The sequence below is a fragment of the Numida meleagris genome, chromosome 1 (assembly GCF_002078875.1).
Source record: "Numida meleagris isolate 19003 breed g44 Domestic line chromosome 1, NumMel1.0, whole genome shotgun sequence".
NCBI classification, from domain to species: domain Eukaryota; kingdom Metazoa; phylum Chordata; class Aves; order Galliformes; family Numididae; genus Numida; species Numida meleagris.
In genome coordinates, this window is record NC_034409.1 from 1623081 (window position 1) to 1644785 (window position 21705).

Here is a 21705-nt window from a genome sequence, read left to right on the forward strand (position 1 = left end):
TATGAATGGACAAGGAATGGCGTGAGGTCAATTCATTCTAAACTGAAGTATAGTTATACTGAGTTGAAGTGCCCTGTCGAGGTTGGTTATTATAAAGAAACCAGGCAACCAACATGGATTTAACACCAGATTTTCAGATGGCCAGAAGCTGTGGACTTTACCTATGTGTCCCCTGAATGAAGGAGTTAGAGCTTAAGGGCTTCAACATTCTTCTCCAAACCTTGTTTGTTGGCCGCTGCCCACATGAACATCTCATCACACTTAATATACCAGTTCTCAATAATTCTAATGCTTGGAAAGCTTCAGATTTGCAGGCTGGATGTATTTACGGCCAGCTGTTACTCATTTGCTCTTGCAGCAATATTTTTGGTTTAAATTGTTTTTCCTTCTCTAATATGCCTAGGCAAAAGAGGGGAGTCACAGCCTCTCTAAGGCACCGTAGTGGGCAAAGCAAGAAAGTCACTTTCAATTCAAGTCCGCTGCTCCTCAAAGGAAGAACATTTGCTTCACTCACAGTGAGCATGGACGCTGCTGTGTGCAGCACAACTGTGGCCTCTTCTGGCCATTCTTGGTGAAATTTCACCTCCAACAACCTCAACTTTTTAAGCCAACAAATCCACACCAGAACATTTTTTGCTAGGCAGCACAAACCCTTAGCATGTATGATGAAACCATCGTCAAGGCAATGTCAGTGCAAGGTAAAACCCACAGCCATAGCCGTGGTTTCTATCTATCTCCAGTCTCCAGAGTGTGTGGAAAAAAACAGGTCTGCTTGTCTTTGCTCACCACTCTTTGGGTACAAGCTGCAAAAGTCATGACCTCATTGCAAAATGACGATGGCTCCACAGAAACAGTTGGTCCCTACAGAGTGAGGAGAGAATCCCAGCACTGTTTCTAAATTGCTGGAGTAATTCACAGTCATCAAAACCAGAGAAATCAGTCTGAATCATTTTATCTAATTCCTGAAATGCATCTTCTCATTGTACAAAACCTCCACGCTATTGAAAGAAATCTTTTGTGAACGCTGGACCTGTATTTTTTTGTATTAGTTCATTAACTTTCTCTTTCATTTCAATTTGTGTATCACAAAGCACTTAAATGCCATTTACAGCACGTCTGTGTTTTCTTGCTTTATGGTTGAAAAAATGAAGGTTTGTTGACATTAAGGGGTCAGGCAGAAGCCCTTTGTGCATGCAACAGGCTGGATATCATAGGATAACGGAATCATTAAAGTTGGAAAAGACCACCAAGGTCACCTAGTCCAACCATCAACCCATCACCACCATGCCCACTAACCATGACCCTCAGTGTCACATCTCCACATCTCTTGAACACCTCCAGGGATGGTGACTCCACCACCTCCCTGGGCAGCCTGTTCTACCACTCTTTCCAGTAATACGTTTTTCCAAAGATCCAACCCAGTAAGACCCATCCCCATGCTGGTAACCTCCCAGCACAGCCAGCTTCCCCACGAGTCTCAACCTTTGAACGTCCTCCAGAGACAAAAAGCACATTTTCCTGATGATTCTGAGAATCTGTCCATTTGCATGCTACAAATGAAGGCAGAACAAATCTCACGCAGCGTGCCAAACAGTTAACAGATTGCAGAAAAATACAATCATTTACCAAGTTGCACTGGGCTTAAGAAAACAACCTAGAACACGAAGACACTGAATCTTATTATAAAATGATGCATTTTACATATTGCTTCTTCATAACACAAGCTGTTCCTCATGAAAGCGTGGAACTTGCTATTATTTGCACCTCTTTTCATTTTCTCTCCTTTTCTGCACACAAAACAACACAATGTGGAATCCATATCTAATGTATGACTTTTGGACGCACTGGAGGGACTGAGTTCAGCTTTTGATGTCAATGCACTTACATGACATTTAGTGGGCAATATTGGTGGGAGGTGAACGGTTGGACTAGGTGGTCTTAGAGGTCTTTTCCAACCTTAATGATTCTAAGAGTCTATGTCATGAGATGCCATCTGAATTTTATGTCCTGTCTGTATTACTTGAGCAAAAATCTGGAATACAGATTGTAAAAATGCAAGGCAAGATTTACAGCCTTCAATAAAATCCAAGTAAGGGATGACACATTGCAGATCATTTCCTGAAAGCGATACATATTCGTGTATGCTGGCATCGTAAGTGTAGATTCAAACACAGTGGTCTGGATGTAATTATTTTAATATCTTCCTAAAATACAAGAATAAAGACTTTCAGTCTTCAAGTGAGTGCCTGGATTTCTCTTGTCTATGAAGCCTAGGTTCATTACAGGACAGATTTAATTGCTGCATCAGAGTTTGTGTGTTGATACTCTGCATCTGATGTGTGAAAGTTCAGGGACGCCAATCAGGCACAGTGCAGATGCCACTCTGCAAAACGCTCTCAGACAGTCTCCATCTGTCAGATATGGTAATAGTTGCACTCAATCAATAATTCACCTCCTTAACTCCGTGTTTCCTGCATTTGAGTCAGAATTTTTAATGTCAGCCTCACCGCAGGACCTTCCTTGGGCAGACAGGAACTGCCCAATCTGCATTCCCCTGTGGGTTTCTGTGCCCTGGAGCCAGTCACCTTTTGCAGCTGAAGAATCATCTCTCAGTTTACTCACTTCTTTACTGATTTAGCTGTAAAAATCACCACTTCCCTTTGCAGTCAGCACTTTCGTCTCATAGGTTGGAAGCCAGAGGGTGGTTAGGACAATCACACCTTAGTATCCAAAATCCAGATCACACGGACCACAGCTTTTCTGGAAAAGCTCATGATGAAAGCCACTAGGGTGGCAGAACACAAAAAACAGGGTGCTACTATATGAACTTGAAGAGTTCAGTGATGACTTGGAGCTGCTCTTCCATGATCCAAAGCAGCAGCAAGGCAACTTGTCTTCATATGAGGCAACTTCATGCCTGTAGGAACATGATTAGAGCCCAAAGCCAGGAGATGGCCTCACTGGTGTTCCCTGTGTGAGGCTGTGGCTTCCTTGTATACTGATCAGTGCTCCCTTGCTCTAGAGAAGGGCATGGTAGAACCCATAGGAAATCAACTGGAGGTGAGAATATTCCCTAGCAGGAAGACAAATTACCACCTTAATCATCAGTGCTTTAGTATTACTGAAAAAGGAAAGTTCCCAATGTAATCAAAGACCCTTGCATCAGCCCCAGCTCTCAGCATCTCAAACATGGAACAACAGTCTTCGAACTTTCTTTGGTCAACTCAGATGTGGCAGTGATACTGTGTGACACTGAGAGCGTTGCACACTCTACTGGCCAAGTAGGAAACATCACCCAGAATGACCTGCGGATCCCTGGGCCCAAATGACCCTCATCTTGTGGATGGCAACACGAGGGGAATAGACAACCTAAGGTCCTTGATTTTCAGGTTGGATATTAGGAAAAACTTCTTCCCCAAAAGAGTGGTCAGGCACTGGAACAGGCGGCCCAGGGAGGTGGTGGAGTCACCGTCCCTGGAGGTGTTCAAGAAATATGTAGATGTGGTACCTGGGGACATGCTTAGGGGGCAATACTGGTGGTAGGTGGACAGTTGGACTAGATGATCTTAGAGGTCTTTTCCAACCTTTATGATTCTGTGATTCTGTATGTTCAATCCTAAAGCAGTTGAGTGTGACTGACATGGCTGGAACACATGGCAAGTTGAACACATGTGCTGGCACGTGTATGTTGGAACATGTTGGCACAGTGGTGCTGGTCACAGGGATCCTAGGGTCTGCTCATCCCTGCAGTAGAGACAAGCACCCAGGGAGTTCCCACATAATGCAGGGTCCATGTCCTGGTGTCCCACAGGAGCAGGTCAGTCAGTGATCATAGAATCACAGAATCATTAAGGTTGGAAAAGACCTCTAAGGCAACAGCCCAACCATCGATCCATCCCTACCATGCCCACTAAGCAATGTCACTCTGTGCCACATCTCCCCTTTTCTCGAACACCTCCAGGGATGGTGACCCCACCACCGCCCTGGGCAGCCTGTTCCAATGCCTCACCACTCTTTCTGAGGATAAATTTTTCCTAATATCCAACTTGGATATATAACAGTGATGTTTCCCTAGATCACCCTCCCAGTCACTGCGGACTCACTGAGTCAGATGGATGCCTTGAAGACACTTGGAGAAGTGCTCTTACCTCCATAGGTATGAGCTACATTTCTTGGACTTCCTCCCCATGGAAAGATTTCCATACATAATTTAAAGGAGCTGGAAACTTGTCTGGCTCTATGATGTGACTTCTACACTGCACCCTACTGCTCAGATATCTTGCTCTGCCCTGACCCCATCAGTATGGCACGACTTGACGCTGTCACTCCCCTCAGTCGTGCTGTTTTCATCCTTTGCTCATTTTCCTTCTTGCAGGAATTGGCCCTGTGCCATTGCCACCCCCTGCTCCTTTGCCCTCACTCCTGTCCTCAGCAGTGACTCTGAAAGCCACCCTTTTCCAGAACTGTCCATTTCTGCACCTGCCCCCTATCAGCCATGGCCTGCCAAGTGGTGCACCTTCCAGGTGAACCATTTCTGATTCCTGGGTGCCACTGCAGCAGCAGGTTGAAACGCTCTGCTCCCTGGCTCAATCAAATTAAGAGGGAGACCTCAGCAAAAGATATGACTTCGGAGCATGGAAAAGTGATGAGTGGCGATTCCTAAAAATGTTATCACACAGCACCAATATCTGTGGCTTCCGAGCAGATTACCGGGTATGAAGCACTGCGGTTTCTAATGAGATCTGACTGACAGGGTAAACCAATCTGCTACTTAAGGACTTGCGTGTGTCTTTCTATCTGTGGGGTTTGTGCTGGAAAGAAGCAGCCTACTGTGAAAAAGGCAGGACATTTTTCTAATTGCTTCCATTTGCAGGCTAGAGCTAGGCAATAGAGATGCATTTCAAGCTGACAATCCAATATTTACCTTTATATCAGCTGCAGACAAATGCCTGGGAAGGCTGTTCTTTCCATACTGATGGTCCCCTCTTTCCTTGCCTTTTTTTTTTGGTCTCACACAAACTTCTCTTCTTATGATATCTCTCCTTACTCTAACAGCTGTTTGCTGTGCATTCACATGGAAAGTCCCCCAGAAGGAAACCACACCTGCAGCACCACTGCACACCTGCAGAACATGCCTTTAAGCATGGAAGCAGAAGGCAATTTCTAAAAGCGATTGTTGGAGCAGTATTTGTGACAGCTCAGACATGGGGTTCGCATTCACATATGCTCACAGGGATATGCGTTCCAGTGGGACGACTCTGAAGGTTTCTTCAGACTCAATCTGGAGCCTGGAGCCAAATTTTGACCTCTTTTAAACAGTGTCCATCAAGGCAGTCCAGGGCCAGGGGAGAGAGACACTTAAAAATGGTATTATCTATCTCCAGGAATTGTGAGGCACTGGCACAGGTTGCCCAGAGATGAGGTGGATATCCCATCCTTGGAGACACTCAAGGTCAGGCTGGAGCAGGTTCTGAGCACCCTGATCAAGCCTGTAGGTGTCCCTGTTCACTGCAGGGCAGTTGCACTAGATGGCCTTTAACGGTCCCTTCCAACTCAAATGATTTTATGATTCTATGATTTTTTTGTTACATCCTTAACCAGCTGACAAATCTAAAAGAATTTAAATGTCATCCCTTCCTTCCATCTCTCCTTGGAGAAGCTTCCCTGTAGCTCCAGGTAGCTCCTACATCTCACAGGTAAGCATGGATGATGTTTGCCCAGTAAGAGCAGAGGATCCACCAATTGTGCTGGTAGTTGCTACTCTTTGCTACTGTAAAGGAGAAAAAAACTTTAAGTCAAATGCAAAACCAACTGAGTTCCTTACTCCCCTTCCTCACTTATCCCTGGAATGTCATCACTTACAGAACAATAATGACCATAAAAAATAATAAGACTGAAATGCAGTGGGCACAGCTCCAAGCTGCTGGAGCTCAAGGAGCATTTGGACAAAGCTCTCAGACATAGGGTTTGGATTTTGGGTGGTCCTGTGTGGAGCCAGGAGTTGGACTCAGTGATCCTGGTGGGTCCTTTTCAACTCGAGATATTCTATGATTCCACACATTCATGGGTATAAAAATGGGCTCACAGACTCCCACGAGGGCAAAAAGAACTTGGGACATTCAATTCCTCCAGCTCTGCATGGTACACAAGCTCCTAGGTAAAAGGTCTCTCTGCATCCCTCGTCTGGTCTCTAACACACGTACTTCTGCTGCCCCAGGAAAAACTGCAGGCAGTTTTACAAGCCCACCCTTCCTTTCCAGCCATTCTGCTTGTGTTCTGAATTAAAAACCAGCATGTGTTTGCTCAGCAGGGGAGCTGTGCCACTCCATGCGGCATGCACATAGCTGACAGCCGCACCGGCTGAATGACAGCCATCTGCCACCAACGCGCGAGTCAGGACAGCGGGCACTGCCAGGCAGTATCAGAGGGATGTGCCACAGCAAGGCAGGAATGGAGAAATGCTGAGGTCCTTAACAAGGGATGGAGGAGAAGCTGAGGATGCCTCATCCTTGCAGGTGCTCAACATCAGGCTAGATAGGGCCCTCGGCGACCAAATCTGGTGGGGGGCAACCAACCTACGGCAGGGGGGTTGGAACTTGATGACCCTTAAGTCCTTAAGCCATTCTATGATTCTATGACATTGCTTTCCATTTTGGCACCACTCTGCCTGCGCAAAATTGACTTTTGTCCCTTGAAATTGCAAAATGCAGAATGGTCTTCCCTTTGCTGGTCACTCTTGAGTTCCTTAGGAGACCTGGGGTCTGCCATGACTGGGAGAAGAGAGGAGAGGGGAGGGGAGGGGAGGGGAGGGGAGGGAAGAGATTCTAAGATGGAAGGGGCCTACAAGGATCACTGAGTCTGACATGAGGCTCAACGTGATTTCTGTTGCTTTCTGCATTTCTGCAGTGCAGGTGGATCCTGGGCAGCTCTTTCTACAGTCATTGTGATCAAGCCTTTGAGAAGGAAAACCAGGGAACCAAGGGAAGCAAGGAGGAGGAGGCCTTGGGACTCTAGGAGAAGAGGATCGGTAAAATGTTCCTACGCCATATTACACAAAAGTCTGCCTATGCCTGTATGGCTAAAGCCAGTGGGTTACCATGTGTGTTATACGCTTATGTAAACCTGGAAATGAGATTTCACAGTTTTGTATTTATAAGGGATAAGAAAGGCTACATTAACTGTGGTACTTTCTGGATCTTGTGGTGGGGGTGCAGTTTTGGTGTCCTGAGCCAGACCAAGTCCTGGTTTGAAGACTACATATTTATCAGGGAGTCACGAGCACATGCTGAATGCACACCACATCATTGCTGACAACCTACAACTTGCTTTCATGCTCCATTTTTGCTGCAAACACCTACACTACCGAATTCTGTGTAGCCAAAAAGAAAGCAGACACTGATAAGTACTCCATGATTTGCAAGAACCACCAGCAAGATGGCACTGGATACCAAGACTCACACCCAGAGGACGTGCTTTCAAAACCTGGTCTGCAAAGAAAATCAACACCCACTCTCAGTTGAGTCACAGAAATCAGTGAGGTTGGAAAAGACCTCTAAGATCACCTAGTCCAACCATTCACCTACCACCAATATTGCCCACTAAACCATGTCCCTAAAGTACCACAACTCCACAGTTCTTGAACACCTCCAGAGATGGTGACTCAACCGCTTCCCTGGGCATCCTGTTCCAATGCCCAACCATTCTTTCACAGAAGTTTTTCCTAAAATCCAACCTGAATCTTCCCTGATGCAACTTAAGGCCATCACCTCTCGTTCTGTCGCTGTTACCTGGGAGAAAAAGCTGACACCCACCTCGCCACAGTCTCTTTTCAGGGAGTTGTAGAGGGCAATAAGGTCTCCCCTGAGCCTCCCCTTCTCCAGATTGAACAATCCCAGTTCCCTCAGCTGTTCCTGGACTGTGCTCCAGACCCCTCACAGCTTTGTTACCCTTCTCTGAACACGCTCCAGGGCCTCAATGCCCTTCTTGTAGTGAGGAGCCCAAAACTGAACACAGCACTCAAGGCGTGGCCTCACCAGCAGAGGGACAATTACTTCCCTGCTCCAACTGGCAACACTTTCTGATACAAGCCAGGATGCCATTGGCCTTCTTGGCCACTTGGGCACACTGCTGGCTCATGTTCAGCTGAGCATTGATCAACACCCACAGATCCTTTTCCTCTGTACAGTCTTCCATTCACTCTGCCCCAAGCCTGTAGTGTTGCATAGGGTTGTTGTGACCAAAGTGTAAGACCTGGAAGTTGGCCTTGCTGAATTTCAGGCCATTGGTCTCTGCCCAATGAACCAACCTGTCCACATCTCCTCTTCAGGGCTTTCCTACTCTCAGACAGATCTACACTTCCCCTCAACTTGGTGTCATCTGCAAACTTACTGAGGGTGCACTCCATTTCCTCATTCAGGTCATCAATAAAGATATTGAACAGGATGGGACCCAGTACCAACTCCTGGGGAACACCACTCGTGATCAGTTGTGAGCTGGGCTTAACTCCATCCACCACCACTCTCTGGGCACGGCCATCCAGCCAGTTCTTTACCCAGCAAAGGGTGTATGTGTCCAAGTCATGGGCTGCAGCTTATCCAGGAGAATACTGTGGGAGACATAGTCAAAGGCTTTGTACTGCAGGCCAGGATAAATAAAATGACCCAGTTCCAGTTGGACAGCCAAAATTTCCTGAACTTACACCGAGGTGGCTGCAGTTCCACATGCAACTGGTCAGTATTTCTAGGGTGACCAAAGTCACTAAAGGTAAAAAGTAAGAAGAAAAACTTCTAAAAAGAAAAATCCTTTCCCTTTAATTACCATTAGCAATGCAGCATGACAGAAAGAGATAAACACACATGCACCTACACAAATAAGGAGCTTGGGAACATAAAGTAATTACTTTGATTTTTTTTCCCAGCGACATTCAAAACTTATTAGTCTCAAGAAACCACATATCAGCAAAAGACTGTCACCTCAGGGATAAATGAGGAATTTGTAATTCATTTCCAGGAGAATATATCCTGATGCTGTTAATGCAGAATGGGAACGCGCTGCAGCCAAGTCTAAGAGCCAAAAACACTTCTTAAAAATGTTTATTCACATCTTCCTGAGCTTGTGTCTCTGGAAATGCGAACGTGGGCTTTGGCTGGCTGAGAAGTTCACCTCCATTGATTGTTTCACTAACACACCAAGAACCAAGCGAAGAAAGTCAATGAAGTCTCTCTGTTTTTCAGTCCATTTCCAGGGTAGGAAAATTGAATTAATCTCTTTACTCGGAGCAACTCAAACAACCACATGAAAATCATTACAGAGGCCACTAAAACCTCTATCTTTAAAGGTTACAGTGCGAAGATTAAAAGCACCTCCGGGAAAAAGCGAAATGGCTGATCAAAATTCAATGTTGAGTCAACAGTGGAAAGCCCGGGCAGGACTGTCACCTTCCAGCACCCAATGGGTATTTTAAGATGCTTCTTCTGCTGTATGGAATGATACTGATGATGAGAGGACATTATGTGATTTTGCACAGTGCAGCGTTTGGACATTAGGGATGTAGGAAGTGCCAAACAATTTCAGACCCCTAATCCCTTTAACAGGGGGCTGCTACCTGGTGTAAATCCTCTCAAGGGTGCTTACGGATTGATGGGCCCATGTGCAAAGTCACCTCCCAACGTGGGCAGCCGCTGAGGTGGCCCAGCATCTCGTTTCAATTGGTTTAAAGCAATTTAGAAAACCGCACCCTGAAGGGGCTCAGTTCTCATCACTTGCTGTAAAGGACTGAGGGCAACCAGCTCTGATGGAGATGTGACTGTGGTGGATCTTTAGTTAAAGAGCAAGTATTTACCAGATCAATGGGTCAAATTTAGTTAAATTTAGGCTTGGATGCTTTGCTGGACATGAGCGTGTGTTCTTTGGGTTTCTAGGGCCCCTTCTTCTGCAAAATGCCTGGTGAGTGTTTTAATTACAAAGCTTGCAAAATCCCTTCCTTGAGGAATTCATAATCCATGCAGCCACCAAAGGAAGGGGAGGGACATGCTGTCATTACCCAGTGGTTCCAGCCACTTTCTTTCCATCTTCATGTGCTCAAGTGCTCTCATTATGCGAAAATTACTTAAGGACAAACAGGAGAAATGTCATCCCCCATGAGTCAGGTCCTTTGCTTCTGAACAGCTGGCAAATCACCATCTTGGAGTTTTTTTCTAATGGGAAGAAACAGCAGCAGGCAAGGCATTTCCCAGATACACACAGTGAGTAAGAAATCTGCTATTCAGCAAACTTGAGAACAAAAGTTGCCCATCCTTGGGCTGGAGTGAGGCCAAAGATGGGGAGGGAAGAGTAACGCCTTCTGCACAAGGATGTGTTCGTTCCTCCTGCTGCATCTCTGGTGCTACCTACAGCAATTCTCTTATTCACACCTGATACCTTACCCTAATTTAAGGTAGAGTTCCATTTTCAGGAACATTATCATTTCAGAGCATTACACCTCATTTCTTTGTTTGTTCCCTCTCCTTCGATTGTGCCAACACAGCTGTTTGCAAGGCCTGCTGTGAACCAGACCAGGGAGCTGATCCTACCAAAAATGAGGAAAAAATGATGTAAAAATCAAACTATATCCCTTCTCCCCAAGCTGGTTCATTTCCCCTCTCTAATTTACTGCATTGCATCAGTGCCTGCTGACATAACTGAAAGAATGGGAAGGGGAAGATGGCATCATGGAGTAATATGCAATCACCATCCCAAATTTGCACCAAGCTTTAAGGGTTTCATGATGCTCTCCTCATATACAACAGAGTGACGTAAAGATCTTTTGTTGGTACGATCTACGTGTTTTGCACAGGTAATAAAATTCAACGTATCTCAGACGTAGTTTCTGAGATGAGACAGAGAAAGCACCAAGTGCTGTTCTTGGGAGGAGTATTTTGGATAAACCAGAGGTGTTGGGATTTATTCACAGCTGGTGTCCATCAAGATGCTCTGACGTGGGAAGATCATAGAATCATTAAGGTTGGAAAAGACCTCTCAGGTCATCTAGTCCAACTGTCAACCCATCCCCACCGTGACCACTAAACCGTGTCCCTCAGTGCCACATCTCCACACTTCTTGAACACCTCCAGAGACGGTGACTCCACCACTTCCCTGGCCGTAGGTCTGCTTTTGAGGCAATACCTGGAGGTGATGGCTGTGGCTCAGCAAAAGAAGTGCATTTCCTGGCTTTGGCAAGGCTTCCTTTTCCAAAATGATGAACCTGGACACACAGAGATGGCTTCTGAGCCCTGCGAGGATGTGGGATTCAGAGTATGAGTTCCCATTGCCTTGGTGAGATGACCTGAAAACCATTTTCAGACTTCAAGATGCATTGCCTTTCCTGTACATCTCAACACCAGGAGCCAGTGATTCAAAGAAAAAATGGTACAAACTCCATTTTTAAACACTGATCGATGTAAAGCTTATAGCTGAACTCCATCAAACTCTTAATTGGAGGAAAGGATAAGGAGTTCCTGGCCCTGCAAGGAGATGGGGTACATGCACAAGATTGTAACACCTGATTTTGACACAGATGTGTAAAGTAGAAATACCTGACTCACAATGAACACAGATCCTTGATCTCCATTCTTCTTCTTCCAGTCTCGAGCAGGCACATTACTGAAAATGTACTATATTGCAGAGTCAGAAACCCCAAGAAGCAGCTCTACAAAATGTCATGAAGGCATAAATCAATGCCCTACTGAAACTCACAGCAGCTGCACATTTAACTGGAAATTAAACTCCATGGATGGGTGAGTTGTTCCAGCATAGTTTTAATGCACACGTAGTGGGGTGGGTGATTGGGATGCATGGGCATCACCCAGCAGCACCCGTCTGGTGAAGGACCATATGGGGACACAGTCTCTGATCTCCCAAAGCAGGGGAAGAATGGGAGGGAGGGCGGGGAACCATCAAGCTGAGGGATGTTTTTAATCCTTTATAGTTGGGATTTTTGGTTAATGCAGTGAAACCACTAATTACAGCTAATTAAACCTGCACTGAGATCAAAGCTCAGTGGAAACTACGGGGGGAGAAAACAAGAGAGAAAAGAAAGGAAAAGAAAATACAGATTTTGTTGTAACCAAGTCCTTAATTGAAAACTAAAGCAGCTTTGTTAATTAAAAACAGCAAAAACAAAATGAGGGCATGCTCCACAGATACACAACATGAGTCCAGCACTGAGATGGAGATAACATATCTTTCCCATGCTGTCAGCAAAGAAAAATTTTTCTTCCAGAGCCTGTTCTGCTTCTGGTCCTTCCGTATGGATGGGTCTTCCTAGGATCCATACTGGAAAGTGTTGGTGAGTTTCACCTTCCACAGCACTGAGCACACTGGGTACAGAGTGAGGAGAGAGGAATTCTTGCAGACTAACTCCTATATGGTTTTTATGAGCAAAAGTATTTCTCTAACACTGAACCAAGAGGGATGGGTCAGAGACCAGCCTGTCTACACCTAGATGCCAGAAAATCTCATTGGTAGCTGATTTAAAAAAAAGGGGGTTGAATCCATACATTGTCCAGCCCTAACAAGACATTATAGGATAGGTATGTGTACACTTATCCAGTACTGGGATACATACTTTCCAGCCATCTGCTGTCACTGCCAGGCAGAGAAAAAACATTTCATGTGTGTTGAAATTCCACCCCAAATCTTGAAACCCATTAATTTGGGAGCATGTCGTGGCTCTTTCATGATGGAAGTGACGCTGTTGTGCTTTGGAACCAAAATTCCTTTCTGTGACCTGCAGAAGACATGATGACTTAGGTCAACAGGGTCCCAAGATTTTAGGCAATGGCTGCTCTTTGGCCACAGGTAGACCTCAGCTATTTTTCTCTTGTGCCCACAGCCCTATGTCTGGTTCCACGTCTCATCCCTTACTCAGTGATTAATATTGTGGTGCTTGGCACCCAAGTTTTGTAATCTGCCAATGTGAGGTTTATTCAAACAAAATAACCTTAAATGGCCCAAATTTGGTGTTTCGAACGCCGTCCAGTTCTGAACCACAAGTGAAGAGAGGTAGTGGAGGAGTATTGCAGAGGGACCTGAGAGGAGAAGAGCAGTTTGCCAATGAATCAAGGGGATCCTGGTCCCAATCTGCTTAACCTGGAGTTCAACATGCACAACTTTGTGTATATATAAAGACTAACATCACAAAGAGAAATAATACCTGGCAATGAAAAGGACTTAGAGCACTGGGATCTCAAATGCACACTGGCTTCCCTTACCCTCTGCAGCCCCCAGTAGATGGCAGCATGTCATTGCTTATTCAACTTGCACGGGACAGAATCAAGCAGGAGGCATAAATCTCTTCTAACACTCCACAGTTAAACAAAAGTGTCCTCTGCCTGCTAGTCATTGCAGGAAAGGAACCCAAAATATCAGGCACCCAAATCAGAACTGTACTCTGCAGTAAGGCCCCCTCTGAAATCCTGCTCTCTCAAAGAGTTGGATGGGACAGCTCTGCCACCTCCATGGATGTTTGTGCTGAAAGCACTGTGCCTGTTTGCACTGGGAATTTTAGCACGAGTTCATCTCTGCCTTTTGCCACCAGCTGAGCTAGAAAGAAATCCAGAGGGTCTACACCCACTCTGCTGTTGCGATTCATTCAAAATTACAAGCAAAAATAAAGGGTTTCCTAGGTGCCAGAGCAGAGCTCAGATGGATTTGCTGTTTCCAGTCCTCACTTACTTTGAAACCAGTACAAGAACGGGTGCAGCTCTCCCTTGACACTGCCAGTGGCTGTATGGGTGCAGGGAAGGTGTCTGCCCCAAGGGTGTTAGTATCCAAGCATTTACATCATAGCATCACAGGTGTCATTGAGAGAGCGTGGGCATGAAGGAACGAGGTCAGAGCATCAGCTGCAGCTGTATTTTGCCGAGGAGAGGAAGAAAAGGCCATTTCTCTTTTGTGAACAGTAAAAATTCAAGCAGACTTTGAATACAGACACATTTGATCACAGGCGTCTCAACTACATTTCAAGGGCTTCTTCATGTCCAATCTGAGGACAACAGCCTGATGTGCTGATGTCTTCTCCCTCTGCCTTTTCACTGGGGACTTCTCCAGGGTGGCCAGGATTCATCAGCAGTGACAATGTGGGTGTCACGTCTATTAGAAAGATGTGGTCAGAGCCAACGGTCCTGGTAATGTCTTCAGCAGCAGGAAAAGAGGATGGTGGCCCTTTGGGATGGATGATCATTGCAACTGCTAGCTTGAATGGTAGCAGCAGGGAAATCTCTAATCTGCTTTTAGGTGTGCAGACACCTCTGGCTCACTGTGAAGGGAGGAAGGACGCTTCCAGACCCAACAATGAAGAGCAGCACCACTCAAAACCCATTATTTCAGAGGTTAGAATTATATTGCTTCGTATGAAATAGCCACATTTCACCACTGGTCCCCTCCCTTCCCTCACAACCAACTCCATTAACTTTTGGGAACAGGGCAATTTTATCACTGCTGTGTGCCTGAAAAAATGGCTTTTTTTTCTTTTCCCCCAATGGAAAATGAACATCTAAGAATGGAATTATATTTTCTGTAAGGTAAGTCTCAACAGAAACCTAAGCCTTTTTGAATGCCGCCGATGAAATCTCTGCATAAACATGTAATTATATTTCAGGTGGATAGAGAGGAGGTAAAGGGGACAGATGGGAAAAGATCTGAACTGAAATCTGTATTTGAAGCTGAATTCTATCCCTGTAATGGCATAAATGTAATTCTGGGTCTGAAACTTACAGAATGTGGAGGTATTTAGAATCCACGCTCTATTCTAGACTTTGCAGCATGTGACTAGAAACTACATACAGAAAGAAAATACTGCTTTTTGCTTAACATAATAGTGGATGTCCTAATCATTGTCTGCGTTTCTGCTGGCCTAGACACTGAACATACATAAGGGAAAACCTTACTCATATTTGCAGGAAATTCAGCGACTGATACAAGTCCTTTTGTGGCACCTTAGCAGTCAGAATCAGCCTATTTTACCCTTTCTTCTAGCGGCGGAGATACCCCTTCCTACAGCTCACAGAACTTGGCAATTTCTTTTTTTTTCCATTGGAAACGTGCTCCAGCTCTGCTTTGTGATGCTCTGCAGAGAGTTTCCCTGCCCCACTCCACCTTGAATGGAGAATCCCAAAGCAAAACCCATCTGAAACAGATTCTCCCCTTTCCACGGTACTACTCCCAAAGCAGCACGTGTTGCCAGAGCCCACTGCCACCTGCAGGTTACAAATCTTTTGAAGAATGTGGTTTAACCAGCAAGAGTCTCACCAGAACCACATATGTTACACGGGCTAGGATTTTGCTGTGAACCCTCTAAGTGTTTTTGGCTTCCGAAGAGGAAGATCTTCCCTGTCCACCTTCCCTGATTGGGGTTTCTAATGCCTATGAATGAAGTCACCTACTGGGACAGAGATAAAAGGGGATGACCAGTGCTCTTTGGGGCACATAAATAGCCTTGAAGAATGACAGAATCATTAAGGTTGGAAAAGACCACTAAGATCATCCAGTCCAACCACCAACCCATCACTAATACTGCCCACTAAGCCATGTCCCTCAGTGTCACATCTCCATGTTTCTTGAACACCTCCAGGGACAGTGACTCCACCCCCTCCCTGGGCAGCCTGTTTCAATGCATCACCACTCTCTCAGAGAAGAAGTTTGTCCCAGTACCCAACTGAATGTCCCCTGGCACAACTTGAGGCCATTCCCTCTCATCCTATTTCTTCTCCAACTCTACCACTGCTCCTGTATGTGAAATAACCACTTGCTTCTCACCTTTAAAAAGGCAAAACTGGTAGTCAGCGACTGCGCAGAGCATTTACAGATTCCTATATGAGAGAGATCACAGAAGCACCAATCACTTTTATACTACACTGATGCTATTTTATGCTTTTGGGGTGTGAATGGTTATGTTTATTTTATAGTTGGAATAGACCCCAGTAACTGGAGCCCCTGGGGTAACGTGAGGACTTGCTCAGGTAATTGTACATTCAGGTGAGCAGGGCAGGGTTCAGATGCACAAGCCACCTTGTATATGTAAAAGGGTAATCCAGTTAATGAGCATTCAGGAGCCATCTAAAGAACAAAAGAATAAAACATATTCTCTAGATCACAGAAGTCTGCCCCAAAAGAAAGAGGGAAGCAATGCAGTCAAGAAAGCTAAAAAAAAAAAACAAAAAAAACAACCAGGAAAAAGCTGGGGAATTTGGATTATGGGAAGAAATTTGCATTGCAGCTCATGCTGCTGTGCAGAGCAGGTATCTCATGAGCTCTCAGTGATGGTACTCAGTATCTCAAATGGTGCAGGAGAAAATCTGTGTGCCATATAGCCCGTACAGTATATGTGTGCTTGATATTGTGAAAACTGCTGGCATGGCACGTCATCCATCAAGCAAGATCAGAAGGGGGGAACGTGTTCCCTCCTCATCCTTCCTTTCAAACTCCACATCAAATTATGCAGCACTACAAGTCACAGATCTGTGGTTGTTCAACCCAGATCACAAAGACCCATCGGAAAATGGCAGCACCACGCCAGCCTCCAACAGCTCTTGGTCAGCATTTCATTAGTTGGGTGCCAGTTTCTGTCAGCACATGATCAAGCCTCACTCTGCCTGCCAAAAAACTGGGCTAATTTAGTTAACATGTCAACAGATCAGGGAAAAAAAAATGCATTTTAGAAAGGAAAGATTCAATTTGGGAACTTTATTCCTTGGAGTATTAGTAATGGATCTATTGCTCTCACTCTCTTCTCTCTCCCCCAGGCTTCAGCATTCATAACTTTCCCATGTCTATGTTATTATGAAAAGACTAATTCAATAATGAGATCATTCCCCATATGAGAGCCCAAGTAAATGAGGCACTCAGTCATATCTACTCTCTCTCCTCTAGGGGAGTCATGCTTCTCCAGTAATTCAGTCTCCAAGAGTGATGGCCAAACGGTGACACCAAGGATTTCCAGTGTCAGTGATGGGTCATAGCTGAGTGTCATGCAAAACTTTTGCCACGTGAGCTTACATGCCTTCAACTGCAAGTTCCAGGCTCTTCTTTTGGCTATTTCTTGGGCTCAGCTGCCCACTGCCCTTTCAGTATCTGAAAGGGATAGAAGAGAACAGCCTCTTTAGCAGGGTTTGTTCTGACAGGTCAAGGGGAAACGGTCTCAAACTAGAACAGAGGAGATTTAGACTGGATATAAGGAAGAAGTTTTTTACAATAAGGATGGTAAGGCAGTGACACAGGTTGTCCAGAGAGGTGGTGGATGCCCTGTCCTTGGAGACATTCAAGGTCAGGTTGGACAGGGCTCTGAACACCTCATTGAGCTACAGATGTCCCTGTTCACTGCAGGGGAGTTGGACTAGATGACCTTTAAGGGTCCCTTCCAACTCAAATGATTCTATGGTTCTATGACTGCTTCCCCAGAGGTTCAGATAACACAGCTCTGCTGACAGCCCCACCCTGTGATTATACCTCAAATGATCTCCCTTCAGTGAATAAAGCAGCAAAACAGGTAAGACGCTTGCAGGTGAGCTGCCATGTCCAAAGGAAGACAACAAGTCTTAAATTTAACACTTCAACAAACCGAAGTGTAACTCATTTGGGCCAAGAGAGGCCCCACATTCATCCAGCTGAAACTCTATGCAACACTTGTACCTAGAAACTTTTCCATGCCTGAGGTTAGGTCTTAACAGAATCACATGAACAGAAATCACCCAGCAAAGACACTCTGAGGCGATGCTGAACTCTGAACAGATCTTTGTTGAATCTCCCACATAACAAGGGGTAAAGTGAACATTACAACTCACATTTCTGTAGGTTTAACTTCATAGTGTCACCCATCCAGTTGCACAGTGAGTGGTGAAACCTCTGGAAGGAGCTACCTCTCCACATGAGGCCATCGAAATAGTAACAAACACAATTAGGGCTCTTAGCTCACCTTGCAAAATCCAGGTCAGCCTCACGTGACATGGTGATGTTTGTCAGGTTTTGCTGGAGGATGAAGATGTTCCGACACATTTTCTTGATGCCAGATTCACTGATGCGCTTGAAGTAGTGGGCACCGTTGATAAGAATGCAGGAGATGAGGTGGCCCAAACCTGCAAAGGAAGGAAAGAAATAGATGATAAAATCAGAGGGGAAAGACGTTTAGTGACAATAATTCATCATAAAACCCAGGAACGGGCATGGAATGGGTGCAGGTAAACTAGAATGAGAGATACACCAGGCTGCATCTGGAAACAGTCTTCAGCATCGTCCCTGTGAATTTTTTTTGACTTTCCTCAAGGTTTCCTTTGTTAGCAAAAATACAAAAAACCCAAAATAATCACAAAAACACTACAAAAACTCCAAGTTGCACTACTGCAGCCATTGATTTTTACAGGACACTTCCAGATTTATCATAACATCCCTTTCCATCCCTCTCTCTCCAGCAGATCAATGGACCGCTATTGCTCCTACAAAATCATACTATTTTAATCTATTATCAAGAATGGTATTTTTTCCTGGCAAATTCTGAGTCCACAAGAGCAAAAATGGGCTGCATTTCAATGCACTTGATGCACAGCTTCTCTGATCAGTCCTGGGTTGCTTCTTTTGTTTGAGTGATGTCTCCATCTTTCCTCTGCTGCTGAAGGACATGGCAGGCTGCTATATGTCACAGGAAATCTCAGAATGATGTACCCACGCATGAAGCATTGCAAACAGAAAAAACGTAGCCCAATTCACTCAGTAGAGGGGCCTGTAAAAGACTAGACATTGATTGAAAGTCTGAATTAAGGAAATATGCTCACGCTTTGGCAACTTAAATGCTGATCAGAAGAAGGCTAACCAGGCTTGCAAAGCCTTCATCCCTGCTAGCAACGCAATGAGTGCATCTCCAGTCCCCACTCTTCTGATTTTGGTATCCACACACCCTGGCACGCAGCAAGACAACTGTGCGTCAGCGCCACAAATAAATACAGGGGAGACGAACCAAGACGTGATTTATATTCTCCAAGGTAATCACAACAGATGAGACATCAGAAGAGCTAATGTTCTCGAAATTTAATTTTAGTATTGGAATGGCTACACTTTGGATAGGAACTGCGCTATAATAGAGCTCTGCTTGCAATATATATGCATTCCCTACTGCTTCCTGAATAACTGTCCTGCATGTACATCAGCCCACTCTTTTTGTGCTCAGAATGGGCTGATTGGTTCCATCAGAGACGCTCAGAAATGGTAAAGAGGCAACAAGTTTTTGACTGCCTTATGTTTGCATGGGTCTCACCAATCAATTTGCTGTAGCTGGCAACAGTAGCACACTGTATGTTAGAGTCACAGAATCACAGAATCATTTGAGTTGGAAGGGTCACTTAAAGGTCATCTAGTCCAACTCCCATGCAATGAACAGGGACACCTACAGCTTGATCAGGTTGCTCAGAGCCCCATCCAGTGATCTTGAATACCTCCAGGAATGGGGGCATCCACCACCTCTATGGGCAACCTGTTCCAGTGCCTCACCACCCTTACTGTAAAAAACTTTTTCCTTACATCCAATCTAAATCTCCCCTGCTCTATTTTGAGACCATTTCCTCTTGTCTGACCCTGAAAGATAATCCTTCTGAGCTCTGTGATAAAAATGAAAAATCATTTCCTAAGAACCATACTCTTACAAACTTGCTGGCAAATGTCTGACCTTCAAAGATGTACTGGAACTTGTGCTGCTGGAGGCTGGCGCTCATGGCTTCCTCGATAGCACTGATGTCCTTATTGAGCCGGACAACAAGGGGGTCATAGTCCATGCTCTCCACATTGGCAACAATGGCATAGTTCCCTTGTTTAGCCAGTGGGATCAGGTAGTGGAAGCAATGAACTCTGCAAGACAGAAGAGAGAAACGTTACAACACAATAACTTCAACATTAAAATGTCAGTGGGTGTTATTCAGAAGTGGTTCTAGGCAGAAAAAAAACAATGTAGTGGGATGCTTATTTTCATGGATAGAAATGCTAGCAATGCCAGCTGAACAACTCTGCACGTTCAAGTCCTCTAAAAGCTGTGCAGATCCCAGAGAAGACAGTGAAAGCCTATCAACAGAAAGACGTCTCAAGAGCCAAATGATTTGGACAAAGAAGAGTATGTCTCCACTGCTTGTTCTGTTTTTGGTTTCTCAGCCAGGACTGGAAAGGAGGATAACTGAAAGGGCCACTCCTTTGTGAGCAAAACATCCCTCATGGTCTGGATGCCAGCTGCAAAGCTGCCTACTCCCAGCACACCAAGCACCTCCAGGAGGCTTGGAGGATGTACGGACCTTCCAGTGCCCTTTTTCCCTTGCTCTGATGTGAAGATCTAAGAGAATTTCTTTTAAATCTCATTATCAGTCCATGGAGGTCTCCAAAGTTTCCAATTTTTAGATAATTATCTCATTTTCTATCACGCATTAGCCAGCTCCCCAGCAGAATCATAGAAGTGTTTGAGTTGGAAAGGACCCTTAAAGATCATCTAGTCCAACTCCCCTGCAATGAACAGGGATATCTACAGCTCAGTCAGGCTCTGAGGAAGAGTATTTCAGTAACACCTCTGCAGTGCTTAAGGTTGCCAAGGAGGGCAGTTGCTCCTTTTCTTTCTCCCTCCAAACACCAGCATGTTTTTGGTGATCTTGACATGGCTTTGTGATTAGGTCTTCTGAATAGCACTTGTGATTACACTGCCGAAAAACGACATACATAGGACACAGCAGGGATACAGAGGGGCTACTGAGCATAGTTAAGCTCTCTTGGACATAAATCTTTTATTTTGGGGGATAATAAAAACTAACAAAACAAAAAAGCCCCAAGCGCATTACTGATCATGACAATGCATTAAATGCACCAGAGGCAAAGTGCTACCTTATAATTTTCCTACTAAATTTCAAGTAAGTAAAAAAAAAAAATTTAAGAAATGAGTGGTTACATCTGCATTAAATGCATCCACCTCTTGACCTGTCATTGTCCTATCCTGAGAGGTGAATACAAAGGATCCTCTACTAAGAGATATGACCTACGCCATCCCTGTGAAATGCCAAGTGCCTTTTCACCAGGTTCTCCAATCTCAAACATGTTGGCTCAGCAGCACTTAAATACTGATGCTCCAATGACAACACCTTGCATGTATTGTTAGCCCTAGTAGCTCTTATAACTGGAAAAAGAGTGGGCCAGGGGGCTTTCAATGGTAATTTGAAGGCCAAGACTGTGCGTTTTCCCAAACATTTAGTATGACTGCAACTTCTTCTTTCCAGCTTGCCAGACATGTTGATCTGTTGGCAACATGCCTTACCATCATCTCTTCCATCAAAGAAAAAAGTCCTGTGCACTCACATTTTGTCTACTGGGGTTCTGCAGAAATCTGTAATTAGGTCATTTCTCTTGAACTCATAGCGGAAAATGCTATGATCAGCAAAGTCAATAGCAAAACTCCTTTGACTTTTGTAATACTTGGGTTTCACCCACATCACTCAGTGGGGACTGGGGTCAGGAATTTGGATGGACTCTCTTGAATTTCATCCATCAGGGAAACACAGCCAAATTGCAGCCTGGGTGAAATATCCCATGCATTCAAAGCGTAACTCAGGATCAAGCACACTGAGACATAAAATTCACGCCAGACTGGCTGGCTCAAGCAGCACTGAGATGTGTTGGGGTGGGAGATGTGGGACATACCCCATCCCTGGAGAT

The 21705-nt window shown here is 45.0% G+C and overlaps 1 protein-coding gene across 5 annotated transcripts in view; it reads right to left on the bottom strand.

Annotated features, from left to right (window-relative positions):
• EXOC4 (exocyst complex component 4) overlaps positions 1-21705 on the bottom strand; it is a 397026-nt gene that overhangs the window by 11262 nt on the left and 364059 nt on the right. For 4 of the 5 annotated variants that reach the window (XM_021384283.1, XM_021384286.1, XM_021384285.1 and 1 more), the window contains 2 exons: positions 19691-19869; positions 17951-18110 (listed from right to left, as the gene is read on the bottom strand). In XM_021384283.1, the coding sequence (XP_021239958.1) occupies positions 17951-18110; positions 19691-19869 (339 nt within the window). Of the gene's footprint in view, positions 1-16764; positions 17110-17950; positions 18111-19690; positions 19870-21705 lie in introns of those variants that run through there. The other variant, XM_021384284.1, reaches the window with a different exon arrangement.